Source organism: Megalops cyprinoides, chromosome 1 (assembly GCF_013368585.1).
Source record: "Megalops cyprinoides isolate fMegCyp1 chromosome 1, fMegCyp1.pri, whole genome shotgun sequence".
Taxonomy (NCBI): Eukaryota; Metazoa; Chordata; class Actinopteri; order Elopiformes; family Megalopidae; genus Megalops; species Megalops cyprinoides.
Window position 1 is genome coordinate 71858344 of NC_050583.1, and position 21466 is coordinate 71879809.

Below are 21466 nucleotides of genomic sequence, written 5' to 3' on the forward strand. Positions count from 1 at the left end.
TATAAGAACATAGTAATTACACCATTGGAAAATCAGACAATTGGATTACTATAACAACAAATTGCTTACTCTACTCTGGCCTTTGACTGCACTTAAGGAAAGTCACTGTAGGGGAGTTTAAAGGGATAAAGGGGGGTGTACCGGGAGTCGTGCCAAAGGAGCTTATATTCCAGGTATTTCACTGCTTCCAGGGTAAGAACAAGCGTTTCATGCTTCAGCATGCTGTGGATGTTCAGGCCTGGAAAAAAGAACGGGTCAAGAGCAGTTACATCTACTCATTTCCTCAAAGACGCAACAAGCTGCAGTTCATCAGACTGCATTCATTTGACAACACATTTTTAATGTTAAAAATTAAACTGGCTTGATTGTCATGTAAGGCTTGTGGTAACCTGTCACAAATTAAAAGGAAGTCATTAATCATTTCTGCAGTGACTTCTGATAAATATATATTGAAAGCTACAGGGAAACTGGAGTATGGATTGGGAAAACTTTGGCAATCAGATGATGGTCAGTTGAGCAGCATCTCCCAATAACATACTGTACAACAAATAAAATTTCCTCAGTATTGGGAAAAGAAGCCTATATTCAATTGGCAGTTTATGAATGGAAAGCAAACATGCTCCTGTCTTGCCAATCGGTAGCATCACTCTGTAGAAAGTGATGCATTAGGATTTTTATTTCTTGGTTTCGCTGGTTTTCTGTACAAAAATAAAACTGCATCCACTACATCTTTGAGGCTATGAATACTCATTTGCCTGTACTTATTGTTACATCACTAGCTGCCATTCAAATGCTTTACATCCAACTCTTGCATTAAATCAACTGGAAACAAAATGTTCACAGCTGTAACAATGTGCATAAAATAAAATCTTATTGCCTTTAAAAGGAAATTGAGATGAGCATTTTCAGCTTTTCTGCATAAAAGAAATAATGTTGGTTAACAAAAACTGCACATTATTTATTGAATACATAATGCAGCACTATACAATATAGAAGCCTATACGTGCCACATGAGTTATTTATATGGAATTGTCAATTTAAAGTTGAGTGTAGGGGAATCCCACACAGAAACAATTAAAGCACCTGGATACTGATGGAGAGGAGGCTATCTGTGTTCTGAACTAGTGATTGGTTCAGACTATCTAGCTACCTTGAAAAGTGGTCCTAAATGCTGAAACAACTGTGTAAGGTCTAATGGTACTGTGTACTGTTAGACATTTTTTTGTTTGCAGTTGTATTTATACAGCGTTGCAATATACAGTATGCATAGACCTAAAAGTGCACTCAATGTAGTCAAACTAAGTTAGCCAGCTAACTAGCAACCGAATCAACATGTTGGTGATCCCTTTCAAACAGTTAAAATGTTATATAGCTGACTTACTGTGTTAGCAGAAGGCTAAATCGTATTCTCCCTTCACATCTATCACCTTAGAGGACTAAATTATGAAGATTAAAAAAGTGACAATGTTTAAATGCTTGCAGGACACAGTGTAGATCATATCCACAGCATAACAGACAATGGACACAAGTAGGAAAGTGTTTTTGAACCACTGGATAATGTAGCCCACCAGCTACATAAAATATTACCACTGCTTTTTGGGATTGTAGTGTGAGTTTATGCTATTTACAGGTCCTTGGAAAAGAGCCAGCATCATAAATCATCATCTTTGTGCAGCTCAAAAGCTGGTTCATGCCTCATTCTCGCCCACTGCAATCTGTGTCAGGTGTCTGCCGCCACTGCCATTGCCACAAATGGAAGGTTGTAATATTCTTCTCTAAAGACTTTAGTAAGAAACCTCATTGGAAAAGTGGTCAGAGACACTGTCCAACAATTCTGAATCAACTGTTTCACAGTACTGTGCATGGTCTGGAGCAAGCTTAAAAATACGCAGACGCAGAGGGAGAGTGTGAGAGAGGAGAGATGCAAACACTGGCACGGCTTTACGGAGGAAACTTGTTATGTAGCGCAACATCAAAATATGTCGATATAAATGGTATCGTCTCATCCTATATCTCGTTTGAAAATATACTGAAATACCTTAAAAAGTTGATATACCGCCTAGCCCTAATAGTATCTACAGGGCACACAGGGGAATTTATTCTTATAGAACATAATATGACAGGGAACATTATTTGCAGGTATTTATGTATAATAAATATATTTATGTGTGGAGACACATGTGATCCCTGTGATCAACTGAGTTAATTTCACACCGTTTGAATCAAACAGTCATTGACAAGTGCGTCTTGCAGTCTAATATTATGCCAAGTTTTAACAAAGTAAATATTCAACATTTCAGTGATAGACTAATTATGCAGGGTTATCAAATGGGGTGAACTGAAGTTTATTTTCACTGGACTCTGCCTGTCTAGTTACCAACAATGTTGCTGCACACAGCAGCCACTACAGCACACAATTTATTCAGCTTTTTCCTGTGTGAAAGTGTTTGTGGTTAGAAAAGACTTGTATGAAAATGGACTGACTTTAAATATAAAGAAACACAATCTTCATAAGTACAATATCACATACGATACAGACAAGTTATATTTATAGCAGTAATACTACATATTTACGCCTGATATATTACATTAATAGACAAGATGCATTATTCCCTCAGTTTGGCAATTGACACGTTCACTTTCACATTTATGGAGAAAAGGGGCACCAGGGTATTACTACGTCGTACTGAGTGCACTTCACTATGTAACGTATGTATGTGAAGCAACTTATAAGCAAGCACAATCATAACATCTGAAGTGTTTTTTAACAATGCTATATTATATTAATAGGGAAGTTCTTTGCACCTGGAGAGTTTATGGTATTTGGGACTTACATGTGACACAAAGACCATATTCCTTTCATATGACAGAATGAAGACAGCCAAGTTAGAATGATTCAAATTCAGTTACTCACCTATGACTGGAATAACATTCACCGTTTTCAAACTTGCTGTTGCTTGACGGATGTTTTCAGGGAGTTCTTCATTCCTGTTAAGTTGTATACAAATCAGTAAAATTAACATAATGACAGCAGCATCATGGAAGTGGAGGCATGTAGCCAGAACACTGGGTTAAGATTCTGGGAGGAACACTTCTGTTGTACACTTGAGCAAAGAGATAAAGTAACACAAGTTCAGAAAATATGAATGGGTATGTGGAAATGTAAGCCATCTAAGATGCCCTGGATTCAGGTAACTGTAAATAATATAACCACATTCACAAATGTATGGGTCTTCCTAAATTACAAGAATATGACAGACCAGATGGAAACAGCTCCCTTAACTATGCATGTACCAAATTTATTCATTAGAGAATCACATTAACTGGAAAAATTATTTGTTCATTGGCTTCTGCTGATACTTACACATCTACAATTAAAACTGACTCGCCCCAGTGTCTGTATCGTGCCAAGTCCAGGAGGTACTGGTAGTCAGGGGTTGGTACTTCCAAAGAGTCAACAATATGAAGATTGTCCTTTAACAAAAATAGAGTCCAGTGTGTTATCAAGTGCTAAGGTGCTAACAGTCTGTGCAGGTTAAAAAGGTTAATGTACAACTGAAATGCTTTTATTCTTTGCACAATCCCCATATATACTACATTTGTTTTTAAGAGGAAAAACATCAGGCAGTGGAATCATGTTAAAAGGTGCAATCTGCAAGGTTTTTAACACAAAATGTATGTAATAGCTGTATTGTTATTATTCCAGGCATGTTTGACTGGTTTGACACCAATGGATATTTTTTAGACCAGCACCCATGTTCCCATTAGCTATTTGTTTAGCTATTTGTTGCTCTCCTGCATTTTCCTCACATGCACTTCAGCTATCCTCAGACACACCCACATCATTATAGTAGGATTTGCATTTTTTCAGAGGAACATACTGCATTGCACTGAAGAAGTTACATCTAATGAAAAAGGGGGCAAATCTTACCTGGGCCAATTTAGAACTGAGAGCAACTTTTAGTCCCATCACACGCACTTTCATTGGTAGCATGTAATAGTAACTTGTTGGTCCTCTAGGGCCATGTGAAATTCCACCTGTAAATGGTGTTAAAAACATGTACACGTGTATACACCACCCCCTATCTATGCAATATTCACATTTAATTTTAATATGTCTTATAAAGATCCAACAATATGTTCACATGCAAACAATATTCAAGTGATGGCTAAAATAATGATTTAGTCAGAGTTATGTAAACATCAGAACATAACATAATTCTGAAAAAGACTGGAATTTCAAGATAATGGAATATGAAAGAAAAATGTTTCCATATGAATCCTAAATATTTTATACTCCACTGTTTATTTCTTGATAATAACTGCCCTCATGTGAGTGGCTCTTGCTGGACGAACATGAGGCACTGCTATCAGTAAATGTGAATTTCTCCCATATTTGCATGACAAATTCCTGAAATTTTCAAACTGACAGACAAAGTTGCACAAAACTGGATATCAGCATAAGCTCCAAAAATCTCAATTGGTGCACCCATACTGTCAACTGGGATAAAGGGATTATATCAAATTGTTTCATGTGGCCTACATGAACACTGAAGTTCTTAAAAACATTAGCACAACACCAAAAGTAGTAAAAACTGTCCTTGCACTGAATCTTGTTGGTTTTTTGATGCTACTTCCACATCTACCACTTTTAAAAATGTTTACTCTAAAAATGTTTGTGTAAGCCTACCTCCTCTCCATAAGGGAGACCTGATGCTTCCCTGTCGGGCACGGCCACTCCCTTTCTGGTTCCAGGGCTTCCTGCCCCCTCCACTCACTTCTGCTCTGCTCTTCACCTTAGCATGGCTCTGAAATGGCAATTAATGCATTTCATTGAAATTTTTAGGGTTCAAGAGAGACTTCGACACAATGAGACTGAGACGTACTCCAAGTCAAATTTAATATTCGTATAAATATTTGCCGTATTTTCAAACTAAAAGGAGATTCATTTGACCTCAGGTTGTGGCAATTCAGTTCATTAATTCTGATAAATTTACTTTTACATTGCCATTCTATTATTTAAATTAGGTACTTTCTACACCATTTCTATTTAGTACTGTAACAAAATAACATACAATTCTCTTGAAATTTCTTTGCCAGACTTCAACTTCATGGAGTATGTCAACCCTGCACAGAGTAAAAAAAAAAACACAATGAAATACACAATGAATGAATGAAATTCACATTCAGCTTGCTTTAACTGCCTTTATGTTGAATTTATAACATATCAACTGTACTTTAAATGTTTAAGTGCTTTGTGAGCATACACATTGTTAATACTGTTAATAAACTCTCAAGGATATATAAAAAGTGACCAGTTAGACATTCAGACCTGTAAATTTGAAATTACTAGATGACTTGAAAATTGTGACAGTGGCATGGAAGGTATATCATTCACCAAGGCCTGCAGGACAAAGCCCACACCTATAAAACATTAATTATCAATGTATATTCACGTCTATGCACTTCTTGTGGCAATTAAATTATCCCACTGAAGGATATTGTTCATCTCAATTTTTTAAACAGTGGCTTGAAAATGAGCCTATATCAGCCTCTTGATGCTGGATGATCAAAACAACAGTTAAAATAAGTTAAAAGAAACATATCTGCTGCTCACTATAGACCCATCCTATCTGAATAGCTGAACAATCATACCACTGCACCTATGGTTACATCTGTCATAATTAAATGCAAATTTGTTGCCTACCCAAGATACAAAGCATTTTGGTTAATTATGTCATATAGCCAGGATTTCTAAAGGGTTCTGCCTCTGTTACTTGACTGAAAACAGCAATAATTTGGAATGCTGCCTTGTAAGGCTGAGAGCAATATTTAGCAAGTTTTAAACATCTAAGTGATGTCTAAGTGGCAGATGCAGGGTAAGTGTACCCATTAAGCCCATGTACACTTTAAGCCTGCTTTTTTAGCATTGAATGAAAATTTTTTTATTGCAAGTCAATCAGTTTTGGCAGTACTGAGTTAGGCCCACCCATGTGCAAGCAGTCCTAGATCAGTGTTTCTCAATTCTACTCCTGGAGGCCCCCTGTCCTGCATATCGTCTATCTGTCCTTGCTCCAAACACACCTGATTAGTGTGATTAACCTGTTCTTGATTAAATCAAATGTGCTCAGCTAATCAAAAGTTCCACTGATGAGTTCAGTCAGGTAGGTAGAGCAGGAAAAGATGGAAAACGTGCGGAGCAGGGGGCCCCCAGGAGCAGGATTGAGAATCAGTGTCCTAGATTTTTCAGCCCAAACCATGCTTCTGTGCTTTGGGTATTTTGTACACGTTTAGTGTTCAGGTACAAAGGTGTAAGTTAATGAAAGACGTTAAGTTTTACAACAAATAAGAGTACAGAGGAAGTGGGTAACTATCTGATTTGGATGTTAAGTGTAATGCATCTGTTACTTTAAACCATTTGGATGAATTCAGTGAAATCCTAAATGATATGAGATTAATCTTTTTCTTCTTGATCAACTTTCTAAAGCAGAGATGCTTTTAATGAAAAAAAAATGTTAGCCTCAACCAGTTGTGATTTAGTGCTCATTTGTGTAGACGTAAGATTAAAATAGAATGACACATAGTGGTGATAGGAAGAGGGCAATTGTTGATTTTGTACACGTTACATGTTAAGAAATATTTCTACTGTTGTTGTAAACAATTTTAAAACAATAAAAAAAGATTTTTTTAATCAATAAATTGTGACGGCCTTAATTGGGACACCCGCAGGCTTATATGGTACTATGGTACCAATTAAGCCCATGCCAGACTCTTCACTTTTATGAAAAAATATTTTTTTCCTTGCATTACAATATTTATATGAAGTAAATCATAAAATGTCAGATGAGAGATTAATCCTCCAGTGGCAACTGATATATAAATGAGGCTTTCTTAATAAATCAATGCTAAATACATGTAAAATGTTAGAAAACAAATTTAGGTGGCCTTAAAGGGTACACCTACCTTACTGTAAATGTGCATGAACTGACAAATGGAGAACGTATGATTTACCAAAATGTGTGACAGGTAGACATCTCAACACTAAAAGCATTTTTGTTGAGGATATAACTGTCAATCAAAGTCATGTTAAAGACGTATGATTAGTAACATGAGTTAGTAACGTGGCCTTTTTGAAATCTGTTTTTTTTTTGTTGTAGAGACAACAAAAATTGTAAGTGTTAACGTATGTCGTTCCTCTAACAATATATCTTTTATCTACTTATAAGTTTATTGTTTACATCTTTTATACCTTGGAGGTACTGCAAAGACGTCTGGGTGCAAGTCAACTAAACCGAGTTGATCATCTTCCTGGCTTCGCAAGGACTCCAGCCACGTCTGCTTCGCACTCAGATGAACTGGAATTTGTATGTCACACCTGCGCAATACCGAGAGCTCGCAACCAGCTGGCAAAGATCTCTCTGGAAGGAAAAACAAAAACTCACATTTCACATGACATTACATTACATGCCTTTAGCAGACGCTCTTATCCAGAGCAACTTTCAGCACAATGGAACAATACTTGCGAGGAATTACTCGAAATGAGCCATTTCAGAAAGCTAGTTAAACCTGAAGCATGTCGGTTTATTAAATAACTAACTTAGCTAGATGTTGTCAATGTTGAACACTGAAACTGCAATAGGCAATTCCTTACTTGTTCGAGGGAGTTGCACGAGATTGGAAGGAATCCGTAGATTGGCGGGGAGTGCGCATTCTCCATTAACTGATGAAACGAACTAAGACAAAACAACCGTTAGCTAGATAACGTTAGTCAGCTACAATTCAGTCTGCGTGATGCGCTATATGCATTTCGAAAACATGACACCTATTCAATTGATCACAGATTAGCGAGATTTAAATGGTACAATTTGCAATTAGGCTTGCTTTCATATATTAACCATATATTTTGGTTAATTTTAAGACAAGCACAATTCCAAGAGTTGAGCAGAAATCTAGCCAGCGAGCTAAATGTAGAAACTAGCCACTTACCCGTTTACCAAGTCCTCTATAGCAAACACGACCAGCGAAGCGAAGCATATTGTTAATCTAATAGACTGGCGAAGTGTAACTATTTGCTATTCAGCTAATTGTTTTCTTTTCCTACAAATCTGATATTTGGCATATCATGTAACATGCTTTCTCCTGTGAAGAGGTCATGCACAAAACAGCTACTTGTCCCTTAGATTATACGTTATTGTGTGACGTCAGGACAGTATTTCCGGGTGAGGTGTCGCGAAATATACGGAGACGACCGGGGGCGGAGCCAAGATGGTGACACCGTGAGCAGTTGTGCTTCTCTCTCGTTCAGGCAATGTAGGGGGTTTTAGTGGTTAACGAGTTGTTTTCTGTTTAAGTTTTCTTCTTCTTGCTGTGCATGCTGAGGTGTATATTCTCCATATTTTTCTGTTTTCCTCTTTCTTATTTTTGTGCTTAACTTTGTGCTAATGAAAAACTGGGTAGCTGGGGCATGGGTGAATCTCCTCATCTTGTTAGGTTTTCTTTTTTGTCTGTCTCATTTTTACATCACATTTTTATTTTGAACTGACAAAGGCAAGACAGCTGAGTTTGCCCAATGGAGACAGAGCTTTCCCAGCTCGAGATACCAACGTCTGGGGACAGGCCCAAAAGGAGAGGAAAATGTCTGAAAGCACTTGACCTATATTTACATTTACATTGAGTTGTAAACAGATGATCTTATCCAGAAGGACTTACATGGATTACGTGTTAAAAATGTAACCTATTTACACAACTAAATATTTACTGGGGCAATTCAGCCTAACTACCTTGACTAAGGGTACAACAGTAGTAGCAAGGAATCAAACTTTGGGTTACGAGTCCTGCTCATCAATACTATACTACATTGCTTCACACAAAACAGAAAGGACATCTCATCACTAAAGCACACATTTTTTGTTTGCAGAGCACCAGGACTATTTGGATTAAGTACCTTTCCAATGGACACAACAGTAGCCCACTTGGGAATCAAAGCAGTGACATTGGGGTTACAAGCCCCAATTACACTGCCATTGCATTATGGAATAGAGTAAGTCCTGTCCTGGATGTTAACATCAGCTGTTAATGCTAATGTTTTGTCTGTCTTTTTAGGTCTGTACATATCTCACTGCTTCCCGTGGTACAACATGAAGTTTGAAATGAAAGTGATATTTTACTGAAGTGGCATGGCATGAAAGATTTGAACAAAATCTTCATTTATAATCTCATTGTACTGTACTACCAGCCTTGGTTACAAACATGTCCTTCTTGCACTACCTGTGCTGTAGTCTCACTAGAACCTTCTCAGTGGATTTCGATATATAATTGCTTCAAGGTTCTTACAGTGTGGCTGGACTCCCAAAGCAATACCACAGAAGTACTGGTAGTTTCTTCAGTGCATGAACTACTGCTAACAGTCCTTTTACTCCCCAAGCACATTTTTTTCTGAATCAGATAATGCCTTGGACACATAAGCAATGGATTTCCTCATCACGTATCTGCATTTCTACATGTATCTGCTCCTTTTGATCATAGAATGTCTGTAATGGGTGCCATATAGATTGCTCATTTTAAATTGTTAAATGTTGCTTCTTCTGGTTTTACTATCACATAATCCTTCTTTAGTTGTAATATGAGTGGTGCTGTGTAGCTTTGTTTGGTGTGTACTGAGTTATATAATGTCATTCCTAGAAGTCTGGACTGCTTTCATTTCTGATGGAAGCTCTGTAATAATTTTGATCTTTTAGTCATAAAACCTGACTCCCTCAACACTTACATTGTAGCCCATATATTTACTCAGCATGTACTAGATATGTATACCTCCTTCAGATGTGCACAGATCATCTGATCCTTAGTCCAACTTAATCTACCATTACCCATTCTGTTCATCTAGGATTATGAAAACATGCTTCCAAACCATCTTGCATTGTTTTTCATTGGGAGTAGGAATAGAGATGTTTGACTTAATGGCCTTTCTGATATCTCTTTTGTCCAAGCAAATTCTAATTGTATGATTTTAATTTTCTGTAAGCACAAGGCTATAAACCCTTGGCCCTTGGCTTTGTTACCTTGCTATTGAAATAAATTATTATGTATGATAGAATGGTACACAACATTCACATCACCACAAAAGGGAAAAATAAATATAAACATTAAAGAAGTTAACACAGTTTTATTGGAACAACCCATCTGGGTTCAGGTTTACATTATTTAAATCAGATTCTTTATTGCATTCAGCCAAATTTGCTTTGACAATGTAACAGGAAAGCTAATGTCCCTTTTTTCACTGAACAGTATAAGATTACACATGTGGCAGTCGTGTCTCAAATCACCATGAAATGATGTTTCAATGTGTGGTGCAAAAATTATATTTAACAAAATTATTTATATATGAAAATTAAATATATAATTACATTATATATATATATATATGTATATATATATATGTATATATATATGTATACCTTCTTCACCCATACCTTCCACAAAGAGCCCTTCATTCCCTTCTCCTCATTCCAAGAGTAGGCAAAACTACTATAGGCGGTAGAGCCTTTTCCTATCGAGTCCCTCTCCTGTGGAACAGCTTACCTACCGAGGTTCGGGGAGCAGACTCTCTCCCCACCTTTAAGTCTAGGCTCAAACCATATCTATACAGTAAATCCTTCATCTGAGGGACATGGCCTGGTGCTAGCATGGATTGTAGAGTCTCTGGTGGACTAGGTGGTCGTTGCTGTCATGACATGGACCCTGTGCCGTGAACTGGTGTTGACTGCCTTAGGGTCACCCTCATGACTATGCCAGTTCCCTGCCTTCCGTCCCCTAGTTATGCTGCCATAATGTTAGCCTGCCGGGGTTTTTCCTTGTTGCACACTGGCACCTTTTCCCCTGCCCCTCCTCTCTTGCCTCTCTGCTATACATTCATGTCATTCTTACCATCCACTAATCATTGTTCTCTATTTATTTCCTGTCCCTGCTCCGGGCTCCTGCCTGGAGCTGTAGTCCAAGCATCACATCCCGATATCCAGTCCTGCTACCTCACTGCCCTGCTTATCAAGCCAACTGCCATGCCACGAACCGGACATTCTCTAGGATACATTTTATAATTACTCTGTTATTTACTACTGTCTATCAAAACTCAAATGTCTTAAAGTACATTGTACAATTTTAAGTATTCTATGTAATTGTATCTGCCCAGTGCCGGCCAGAAGCAGATGGGTTCCCCCTCTGAGCCGGGTTCTGCTCAAGGTTTCTTCCTGACAGGGAGTTTTTCCTTGCCACTGTTAACTTAGGCTTGCTCTCAGGGGGTCTCTGGCCTGGGAACAATGTAAAGCTGCTTTGTGACAACTTGTGTTGTAAAAAGCGCTATACAAATAAAATGGAATAGAACTGAATTTAATTGAATATATATTATTAGGTCTGCTTATTTTCCTGGGATAGGATAGAATGCTTTGGTAGAATACCATGGTTTTTATGAGGTGACATGCTTCTGAATAACTGGGCAAAAGCATAGGTGAATGGAGGATTGAATATATTGTCAATATTGGCATAAATATTGTGACTTCCTGATTACTTCAGTTACTGCGTTGCAATTCTAAAAATATGTAATCTAGAATGTTATGATAATAATAACAGTAACTGACATAAATTATTAAAATTGTTTACTACAATAGCACATGATGCGTTAGTCACAACACTATCATAATTTATTATAGATATGCATATAGCAAACGTGACAGATTATGGAAGTGTTAATTATGATGACATGATTTATTTTGCTTGGTTAAAGCAGGCTCACCATCAAACTCATTGGCTGAACTAATAGTATTTTTCTTGTTTCCCTTCTCCAATATACAGTTAAATTGAAATGGTGAAATTAATCAAATATTTTTGTCGACTAATCTCTGCACAGTGAAACACACCACCTGCTATTCCTCTCATTGATGATGTGTAACTTATATAAATGAATCTAAAGTGTTGCATAAGACATTAACGTGTTCTAGAAGAATTCAAGAAGACTGCCAAAGCTATGTGAAGTGGCCATACTGTCTGTGTTTATCCAAATTAGCTACAGTAGTTGTTGAATCCTCTTATATGAATGAACACTTCGGAGTCACAGTCTGTCGTCACATCTCCTCAATTGGTGTTTTTGGATTTTAACCCTAGAAATGAAATTAAATATTGATCAAGACTTTACCCATTGGTTTAAATTTCAATAAAAATTGTGGTGCTCCCTACGTATGAAGAGTGTGAAGTTCGTGCAATGCACTCTAGTTGCGAAGAGCATCCCGCTATTGCAATTCATCATATCAAGTGAGAGAAACCACTCATAGCAAACCACCCTAGCGACAAGAGGAAATCATCATACTACCACAGCAATGATATCTGAAAAACTTCGTGAGTTCACAAAGTTCCCCTTCCTCACCACAGGTATCACATTACAAATACACATTTTAGAGAACCTCAGGGCACTTAGCCCAAATTTTATGTAATGGCTGAAAAACAAAGCTATATTATACATGTTAGACAAGTAAGAAGTACCCAAGTGTTGCTAGGCCTGTTCCCTTTGCCATTAGATATGCTGTGGATCAGCAGTTAGAGCAGTTAGTACATCAGGGCACTTTTCAACTGTAAAATAGGCAGAACTTTTATGGGAAATTGTATGCATCCCTAAAACTGTGTAAAAAGTGTATGCCTATGAAGTGACCACAATTTCACCATCATCTCCTGGTTATGGAGAGATTTATATAATCCCCAGAGCTCAATTTGCTAAGTAAGCAAATGGAAACAGTTCTGCACAATAGACCTAGCTCAGGCATAACCTTCGAATGAGTTAGACGATTTGAAATCAATAAACCTTACCTTACAATCAACACACAAAAGAGATTAATTTATTTATTATTGTTATCAGACTGCTTTGTGCAATACGTAGTGCTCCAACAATTTTCTAAGGTATTATAGATGGTCTTGAAAGGGTTACATGGAGTTACATACAACTTGCTACATTCTGGTCACAGGAAGAGACAGGGGAAAGCATTTGAACAATTTAGAGGCAGTACATGAATGGCTGGAGCAATACGGGTTAAAATTAAATCAGGAAATGTGCCTTTTCCCAAATAAGTGTGAAATACTTATGAAAGAGAAAACAGATACAAAATGATCACACTCCAATCCAAAGAATATTACAGAATTCTAGCTGTCGCTAAATACTGTTGCAAATTAAATCCAAAATCTGTCAAAATGAATCTGCTTTAATTCTCTGCCCAGAATGGAAAAGCAAATAAGCAGGTCCCACTGCAAACACATTGTTCAGGGTTTCCCTTCTGGATGCACTTCCAATATCTGCAATAGAGGTAACAAAAGCTACTGCTTAATACAAGGTGTTAAGTAATGTTGAATTTCACACACTCCATGTTTGGCCAGCAGCAACTAGCAAATTAAAGCCTCAAGCCTTTAATTTGCTAGCGACAGTGTAGCATAGTGGTTAAGGAGCAGGACTCGTAACCGAAAGGTTACGAAAGGTTGCCGGTTCGATCCCCGCTGGGACGCTGCTGTACCCTTGGGCAAGGTACTTAACCCACAGTTGCCATAGTAAATATCTAGCTGTATAAATGGATAACATTGTAAAGAACTGTAACCTATGTAAGTCGCTTTGGATAAAAGCGTCTGCCAAATGAATAAATGTAAATTTTCATAATATAAGTTCTCATTCCCCAGGCTTTTCCAGGTACCATGTTACAGAGGCACACACAGTGCACATTCATGCATGGTCAAGATGAAAGAAATCACAATGTCCCTTTTGGTGGCCTGATATATATAAGCAAATTGCAGAAGAAAGAAGAAAGCACCAGCTCATGGAAGTGGCTAGAGATCATTCAGACATTTGTAAAAATAACACATTCCTTGTACTTTTTAATGGATACTCAAGATGGGTGTATCACCACCACTACAAAGATGATTGAAGTGTTGAGAAAGCTTATGGACTGCCTGAGAAATTTTTGTCAGGTAAAGGCCCCCAGTTCACTCGGAGTTGAAGTGGAGTGCTGAATCCATATTGTTAAATGCTATTACACTTAAGACATCAGCTCCACATTGTCCACACAGAGACAGCACTGCAGGAAGATTAGTGCAGACATTAAAGTTTGACATGTCAAAACAAGCAGAACCCATAAAGTCACTCGGGCACTAGTTATCGAATTTCTTGTCATACCACTCTACTACTCATGTCACCACTGGCAAGGCACCAGTACAATGAACAGACAGGCCCAACACAGTGGTCTGTTCTTACACAATTCCAATCAATAAATGCAAATAAAGGATGTTAAAGAGTAATGACAGGAGTGTTTTGACTACATTAAAAAGTGCTGGCCAAAATGTACCAGGGACAAAGCCAGTCCTGGGTACATCATAGAGCGCTTGCAAATCTGAGCAATGTAATATACCTTGTCAGAGTCTTTCAGCTGGTCACGGAAAGGCATGTTGATCAAATACAATCCTCTGGAGTTGAGGGAAGATATTGAACACATGAATGGTTGGGAACCTGCGACAGCTGTAAACATCTTCATTGACACTTTGAGTCAGAGGGATGAATAGTACACACCCTCTCAGGGTAAGTGAGAGATCAAGCCCACAAAGGCTCAGGAAACCTCCAGACAGATTTGGGTTTTAAAAGAAAAAGGGGTAATGCAAATGGATATAAAATTGGTGAAATTTGTGCATAAGCAGAGACATGACAGACTGAGTGGACAGTATTAAGTACATTTAATTGCAAAGAGTGAAAATGATGGTACACATCATAGAAAGACAAAAACATGCATCAGTTCTATTAAAACAATGTTTCTACTGCACTCCACAAATACTTCCATTCACCTAGACATAAACAGATAAAGAACCAAAAATAAATAAGCACAATTTTGATCAAAGACGTTTAAACCATTTAAAACAACTCATCTCTAGTCCACTCAGTCTACACAACCTGTCTTGAACATTCTGACGTACTGACGATTGTTTGCTCTTGCAACAAAAAGTAATTACTGTTTATTACATTGCAATGGAGAGGGAATACAAAGCCAAGTCCAAGTTAGCTTTGTTTTAACTACATTCAAAAATCTCCTTACGTAGAACTGGAAGGCTTTAAAACTGTCTATGCTGTAGTAAAAGTCAATCTGAATATCAAAAGGTACTATTTATCTTCAGTAGAAAAATGATTTTCCACAGTTGTGAAACAATGTAATCATGAGACATTGTAAAATTCATCCTTTCTCAAAAGAGATGAAAACAAGAAAAATGACTCCTGACTTGATAATCTAATAAAATAAATATTTTATTTTTAGCAGCTACATAATCCAGTTCACTACTAACATTGTATTCATGAAACAGACAAGCTGTTAAAATATGTTTCCCTATAAATTAAACAACACCACCAAGTTCATGATGGAACCAAATTTAACATGATCATGCATTAAAAAATCAATTAAAACCATTTTTAAAAAGGCAGTAGAAAAGTAAAAAAAAAGGCTGCACAGCCTCAAATTAACTTAAAAATGACATATAAATACAGATGTTTATTCAATGACACTTTTTGCCTCCCATATAAAAGTATAAATATCTTTAAAACTAAAAGAAACTGGACTATTTATTGTTTGGATGTGATGAGGTAATAGCTGTGCTCACCCTCCAGCTACTGAAAATATTTAAGGGCTGCGACCAGGAAGAATTTCTCCAGGAAGATCTCAGAGTCAAGCACAGCTATGTGGGCAGCCCTGCCGATAAGAGAGTTGGCGGTACTGGGCAGGGCGTGGATGACATCATAGCGCACCAGGTTGCATGCTTTGTTCTGCAGCACTGGAAGCAGCAGGTTCTCAATCATCTCAGCATATACTGGACCTGAAAGAAAGATGAGGTGAGAGGTGATGAGGAATTTGTAAGAATTCCAACTTGAGTGGAATTCAAAGATCAGACAGATTTGATTCAAGTGGTTTATTGAAGAGAGTAACTGCAGGGATGCAAATACAGGATATGAGAGAAGGGTGACACCTAAGGGAAGGGAGTTGTAATCATATATGATACAGTTTGATTATATGAAATGTAATCATATCAATCTTTTTCATTAAAGGGAAATCACTGAAGATAATATAATCAATAATGTTCTGCCCTCACAATGCGTTGGCTCTCCTTGCACAATTTGGCAGACAGCTAACAACAACTTTTAATAAACATCCAAGGAAGATGCTTGCAATTGGATATTTACTTTTTAATTCCGTTTTAATTGTGGTTGTAAACTGAAAAGAAATTAAAAAAATAAACATTACAAAATGCTCCTGTGTCATTCTTCACATCGCACTTGCTAACCTAGCAAAATAGAGATGAACTGTACATAGCTCACTGCATGCACTTCATTCAATCACGTACATAAAATTGCATCAACCGAGAAACATAATAAACATTTTTGTGTGCGGAACTCCTGTAGCGACTGGATAATTGTACGTACTGTAGAATCCCGCATTATTAAATTCCACGTCCAGTTACAAGGCAGCATACAATAAAAACGAGAGCTAGCATAGTACGTAAAGGTAGCTAATATGCTACAAAATACAGTCTGTGAACTAACAATACTGTTTGTCCAATGCAAAAATGAATGGCAAAATACACAACCATCGTTAAGAATACAATTAACTAGTGCTGGGCGGTATGACCAAAAATTTGTATCATGGTATTTTTTAAGATTCTGCCAGTTTCACGGTATATCATGTTTTTTTTTTTTTTTTTTTTTTTTTTGCATGACTGGGCCTTTATATAGGTTTGTGGCTTTTTCTATGCAATACAAGAAACAAGACAATGAAGGCTTTGATTACTATAGGGTTTGCTTGGCCCCCAAAAATAACACAATATATGAAGGTATCAGTATGCATGAAACAGTTGCAGAATGTAAATTTTTATTGTGCAAACTGCAACGTAGTGAAAACAGAACTTAAAAAAATAGATAATCCAACAACTTTAACACTGCTTCCTTTTCAAAACAAAATATTTAAGATAGTTCTATAAATACTATAAACCAGTGGCAGACCATGCCCTCTCACCGTGGGCCTTCAATTTCCAAAATCCGCCCGCACACCCCCCTCCCCCAACCCCCCAACCATGCGCAAGCACCCCCGCTGAAAACAAAAACAAAACAGCCACCTCAGTAGGCTGCACCTACTTTCATAACTGGACTGGCTTTCACTAGAATGATAGCTATAGCATAAAGCTACAGCAAAGTTCCAAAAAGTCACTCTGAAGACATTTAACCCTTTCGCACGTAATTTATTTTTATGATATGTAGCGTGTGTTACATTACACGGTTCATTATGTTTTCATTAGCGTTATTAAGCTTCTCGTAGTTTTCAGTTAGCATTTGCTATATTTTTTAACGTTAAATCACTGTTTCCTCAAAGCAATAGTTAGCTAGAATTTTTCCAATCTAGTGTTCTAATCACACCAGTTTTAGCATACGCGATAAACAGCAAATCACACCGGTGTGACTGTATGCGCCAAAGGGTTAATATTAATTCACAATTCTGCTGATCAGTCACAATTCTCTTGGTTCTCCATTTACCAAATAAAACATTCAAACTCCAGTCTCACCTTCTTCATCCTAAATCTCGGTTTTCTGTTCTTTAATCTACCATAGCGACAGAGCCTCTCCCAGCTGTTAACAGACTGCTATGCTACCTGGCTAGCTAGCGAGCTGTACCCAGTGTGCTGTTCGGCGGTGTGATTTTGTAAACATACAATTATTGGTCTTAAATAGTGGCGGCAGGTGAGCTGGAAACAGGGGAAGCGGAAACATTACCTTTAAATCGATCATTACTTTCAACCTGTTCCCCTTCATCCTCCTTGATTAACCATAAAACAAATAATTCACAGAATAATCGACACCAATCGCGTAAACAGAGTAAATGAATATGCTCGCGAAACAGCGCAGATTGTCTGTAGTTTGTGCGCTATTGCTGCCTATTTGAAGCGTTACAGCTGTTGTTTCAGCTATGCTACGGTATGGCGGTATATGAAAAATTCATACCGTACTGGAAATTAACACCGGTATACTGGATGAACCGGTATACCGTCCAGCACTACATTAACCATACGAACAGGTTCGAGGCGGCAGTGTAGCATAGTGGTTAAGGAGCAGAACTCGTAACCGAAAGGTTGCAGGTTCGATCCCCGCTGGGCCGCTGCTGCTGTACCCTTGGGCAAGGTACTTAACCCACAATTGCCTCAGTAAATATCCAGCTGTATAAATGGATAACATTGTAAAACAACTGTAACCTATGTAAGTCGCTTTGGATAAAAGCGTCTGCTAAATGAATAAATGTAAATGTAAAATGTAAAACAGGTTCATCGAACTTACAAGACAAATCTTTTCCCAGGTTCGCCGAATGGAAGTTTTCTTTTACGTGTAGACTCTAAGGACTGTACGTCTTTACACTGCTGACGACTAGCTCGAATGTGCACATGGCATGAGGACTGCATAACCAGTGAAACTAGCCCATTAGAGGGCACCATAACCCCATGAAACACAGTCCATAACACCATGAAACACAGTCCATAATAAATAACATCAAAAGTCAGTGCAGAAATATGGATTTGTACATTTGGTGAAGTACCCTTTAATATACACACCCCAATAACACACATATTGCAAATAAAATAAATAAAAGACTTTGAAATAATACACAATATACTATAGTTTAGTGAGGCCACAGTGCTATAATGTGTATGAATTTATTTCAGCCAAAACTTGCGATAAATGCTTCTGGATATCTACTGATAAAGAAAAACAAACTTGAAAAAGCCACCGCGCTGAATGAAAGTGGGCAGTGAATGCAAAGAAAAAACAGGAAAATGCAGTTTGCATTTTGCAGCTATCACTGGGGTCTATGTAATATGATGTCAGTCTACTGTTATGTACCATACTGACAAGTTTCTGATGTCAGTATGGTACATAACAGTAGACTTTGCATTCCTGAGAGCCCCACAGTTTCTTTGAATTTGATAAGAGTGTGTAAGATTAGACCATATAGTGTAGCAAAGTTCATGAAACACACTAAATAGATCATGTAGACACAAAATTCATGGAATTCTGGTCAGTGCTTAATGAGAAGCAGATTTCTGAATGTTGTGAGAAGTGTAAAAATGTCCAAAAATAGTGGCTAAAATGGTGAAATTCAATTGATTGTATCTTCCATATTTTTGAATGCATTGCTTTAAAATTTGACAGTGTTACAGAAGTGCTGACATCTAGAATGCAATCCAGGACTCAGATATGCTCACTTTCATTTTATGCATAACATCATTTGGAATAGTAAAATGACATTGGCTGACCAAATTCATTTGCTTAAAGTGGCAATGTATTGGAGCTAAAAACCTGGAATGAAGAAACTTGATTTGTGAGAGGCCATACACGGTGTGTAATCATTTAACAAAAACTTTTGAGTTCAAGTTTAATGCTGGAAAAAGTCACAAAAGCACCTAGCTAGCAACATTTATTTACATTTACATTTATTTATTTAGCAGACGCTTTTATCCAAAGCGACTTACAAAAGTGCATACAGTAGGTACAGCGACAGTACGGGGACAGGGTGTGTACAGTTCCACAATGAGACAGTTCTCAGCTGAGAGCAAGGTCTGTTTGAGGACGCAGTACTATCAGATTTTTACAATTACAGCCTAAAGGGCAACTAGTACGATACACTTTCGAACGGCTAACTTCAACAACTTCAAACAGCACAATGAGCGTCAGGGTAAAGGCGGCAGCTACAAGATAGACTATATAAGAGCATCTACTTGGTGTCAACAATGTTGTTAATGTTTTAAGAACCTATGTCTTGTGTTTTAAAGTACCCTGACACACATTAGTTTTGGAGTTTTGAAATTAGGGGAACTGTACTGTTAATACTTAAGGACTTTGCAAGGTTCACAACCATACATTGCCAACCACTGGTCACTAATGCAGCCTCACAAAGTTATAAAGTGCTCAACATGACTCCAAGAAAGTTATTAACTCTTTCTATCAAACTATCATTTTTTCCCACTTATGATGCTTTTGTCATTTGTAGTGGTAGGTATCTCAATGGATTTAACAACATGGTACATGCACTTACATGCATGGACTGGTTGCTTAATAATCTTCTCATCTTCTGTGTGTATTTTAGGCTTGACACTCACTCCTTTGCATTTAATCTTTTGTATTCTAAAGGTCTGTAATAGCTTTTGCTTCAGATCTACACAAAAAATGAACAACCTATGAACAACCTTTTTTTTTTTAAAATTACATTATCATTTAATGTTTTTTCCCCCCCATTGGCTATTGATAGTCTCTCATTTTTCCTGAAGCCATGCTCTGAACAGGAATCTATAAAAAATATCAAAACTGATTGATATCCACTTGCAGCTCCAAAGGTGCACAAAAAAGTCAATTATCTTCACTTGTAGTACCAGACCCACCACACCATTTTAGGTGTTAAGCCAAGGTACAATTTCAGCATGCACCCACCAGTTTTGAGGAAGAATAATGTCTCAACTCGTGGCACACTTGAAAGGTCAATTAAAAGAGCCAAGTTGGGCTAAAACTGTAATGTCGGTACCAGCCTCAATCTGAATGTCCTGCAGAACAGTAACTCAACCCTCCTGAGTCACCGCCCTCCTTCTGTCTACAAACCAGTTGGACTTCCAAGAACATTTAAGGAGATATAGGAAATTAGGATTCTTGCATTTCCCTTCCTGAGCTTAGTTTTTGCATGTAAGAAAGAAGAGTGGTTGTTGAGAAAATATCATGCCAGTGAATTAAACATTCATCATTCAACAATCCAAAAGACAGACCTTCCATTTATTCCACATAAATTTCTAACCTGCCATAACCTGCTGTGACACAAGCCATTTGAGACCACTGTCAACAATATTTGCCAAAGAGTATACCTCTCCTTTTCCTTGTTTGAATGTTTATTCTGTAGTCATACATGTTTTTACAGCTAAGGTGGTGGTGTACCACTATGCTATGTTGCTGCTGCCAAGTTAATAGTGTACACTGTTTCAAGAGATGAATGAATGAAGGTTACTGGTCAAAAACCACATTGACATCTCATGTTTAAGTTAAAATTACCTTTGATAAAATGTCTTATTGACCAGGAGTGGAAATCAATCACTTATCACAAGTTAGCAATAAAATTTAAATCTGTTCAATTCGAAGTGTTTAGCTAACATACTCTTTCAATTACAGCAAGACAATGTTTGAAGTCAGCCACTATCAGCAATGTACAAAAACTATTACTTTTTGCATGAATAAATTATTTGTCAGCCACTGGCCTTTCAACTCAGAAAAGTAGTGGTGCTGTAGGTATGGTGGGCACTCATTTTTGCACGTGAAAAATGAGTGCTCCCATTGCATATGGAAGGCTTCACACTCTTTCCAGTAAAATTGAAATTCTCTTCTCTTCTATAG

General features: G+C 37.5%; 2 protein-coding genes across 7 annotated transcripts in view; both read right to left on the minus strand.

Moving 5' to 3' along the window:
• Positions 1 to 22: 22 nt before the first annotated feature.
• Positions 23 to 8181, minus strand: mrpl4 (mitochondrial ribosomal protein L4). Its single transcript, XM_036530154.1, has 9 exons — positions 7987 to 8181; positions 7652 to 7733; positions 7250 to 7418; positions 5076 to 5127; positions 4691 to 4808; positions 3932 to 4038; positions 3365 to 3474; positions 2915 to 2988; positions 23 to 238 (listed from the first exon to the last, which is right to left on the minus strand). The coding sequence occupies exons 1-9, from the start codon at positions 8032 to 8034 to the stop codon at positions 93 to 95; spliced, it is 906 nt and encodes a 301-aa protein (XP_036386047.1). The 5' UTR covers positions 8035 to 8181; the 3' UTR covers positions 23 to 92.
• A 7394-nt stretch (positions 8182 to 15575) lies between these two features.
• The window catches only part of LOC118792261 (protein FAM135A-like), a 106883-nt gene continuing 100992 nt past the window's right edge, over positions 15576 to 21466 (minus strand). For all 6 annotated transcript variants that reach the window (XM_036550090.1, XM_036550081.1, XM_036550072.1 and 3 more), the window contains one exon: positions 15576 to 15873. In XM_036550090.1, coding sequence (XP_036405983.1) covers positions 15668 to 15873 — 206 coding nt within the window. In that variant the 3' untranslated portion in view covers positions 15576 to 15667. The remainder of the gene's footprint in view (positions 15874 to 21466) is intronic.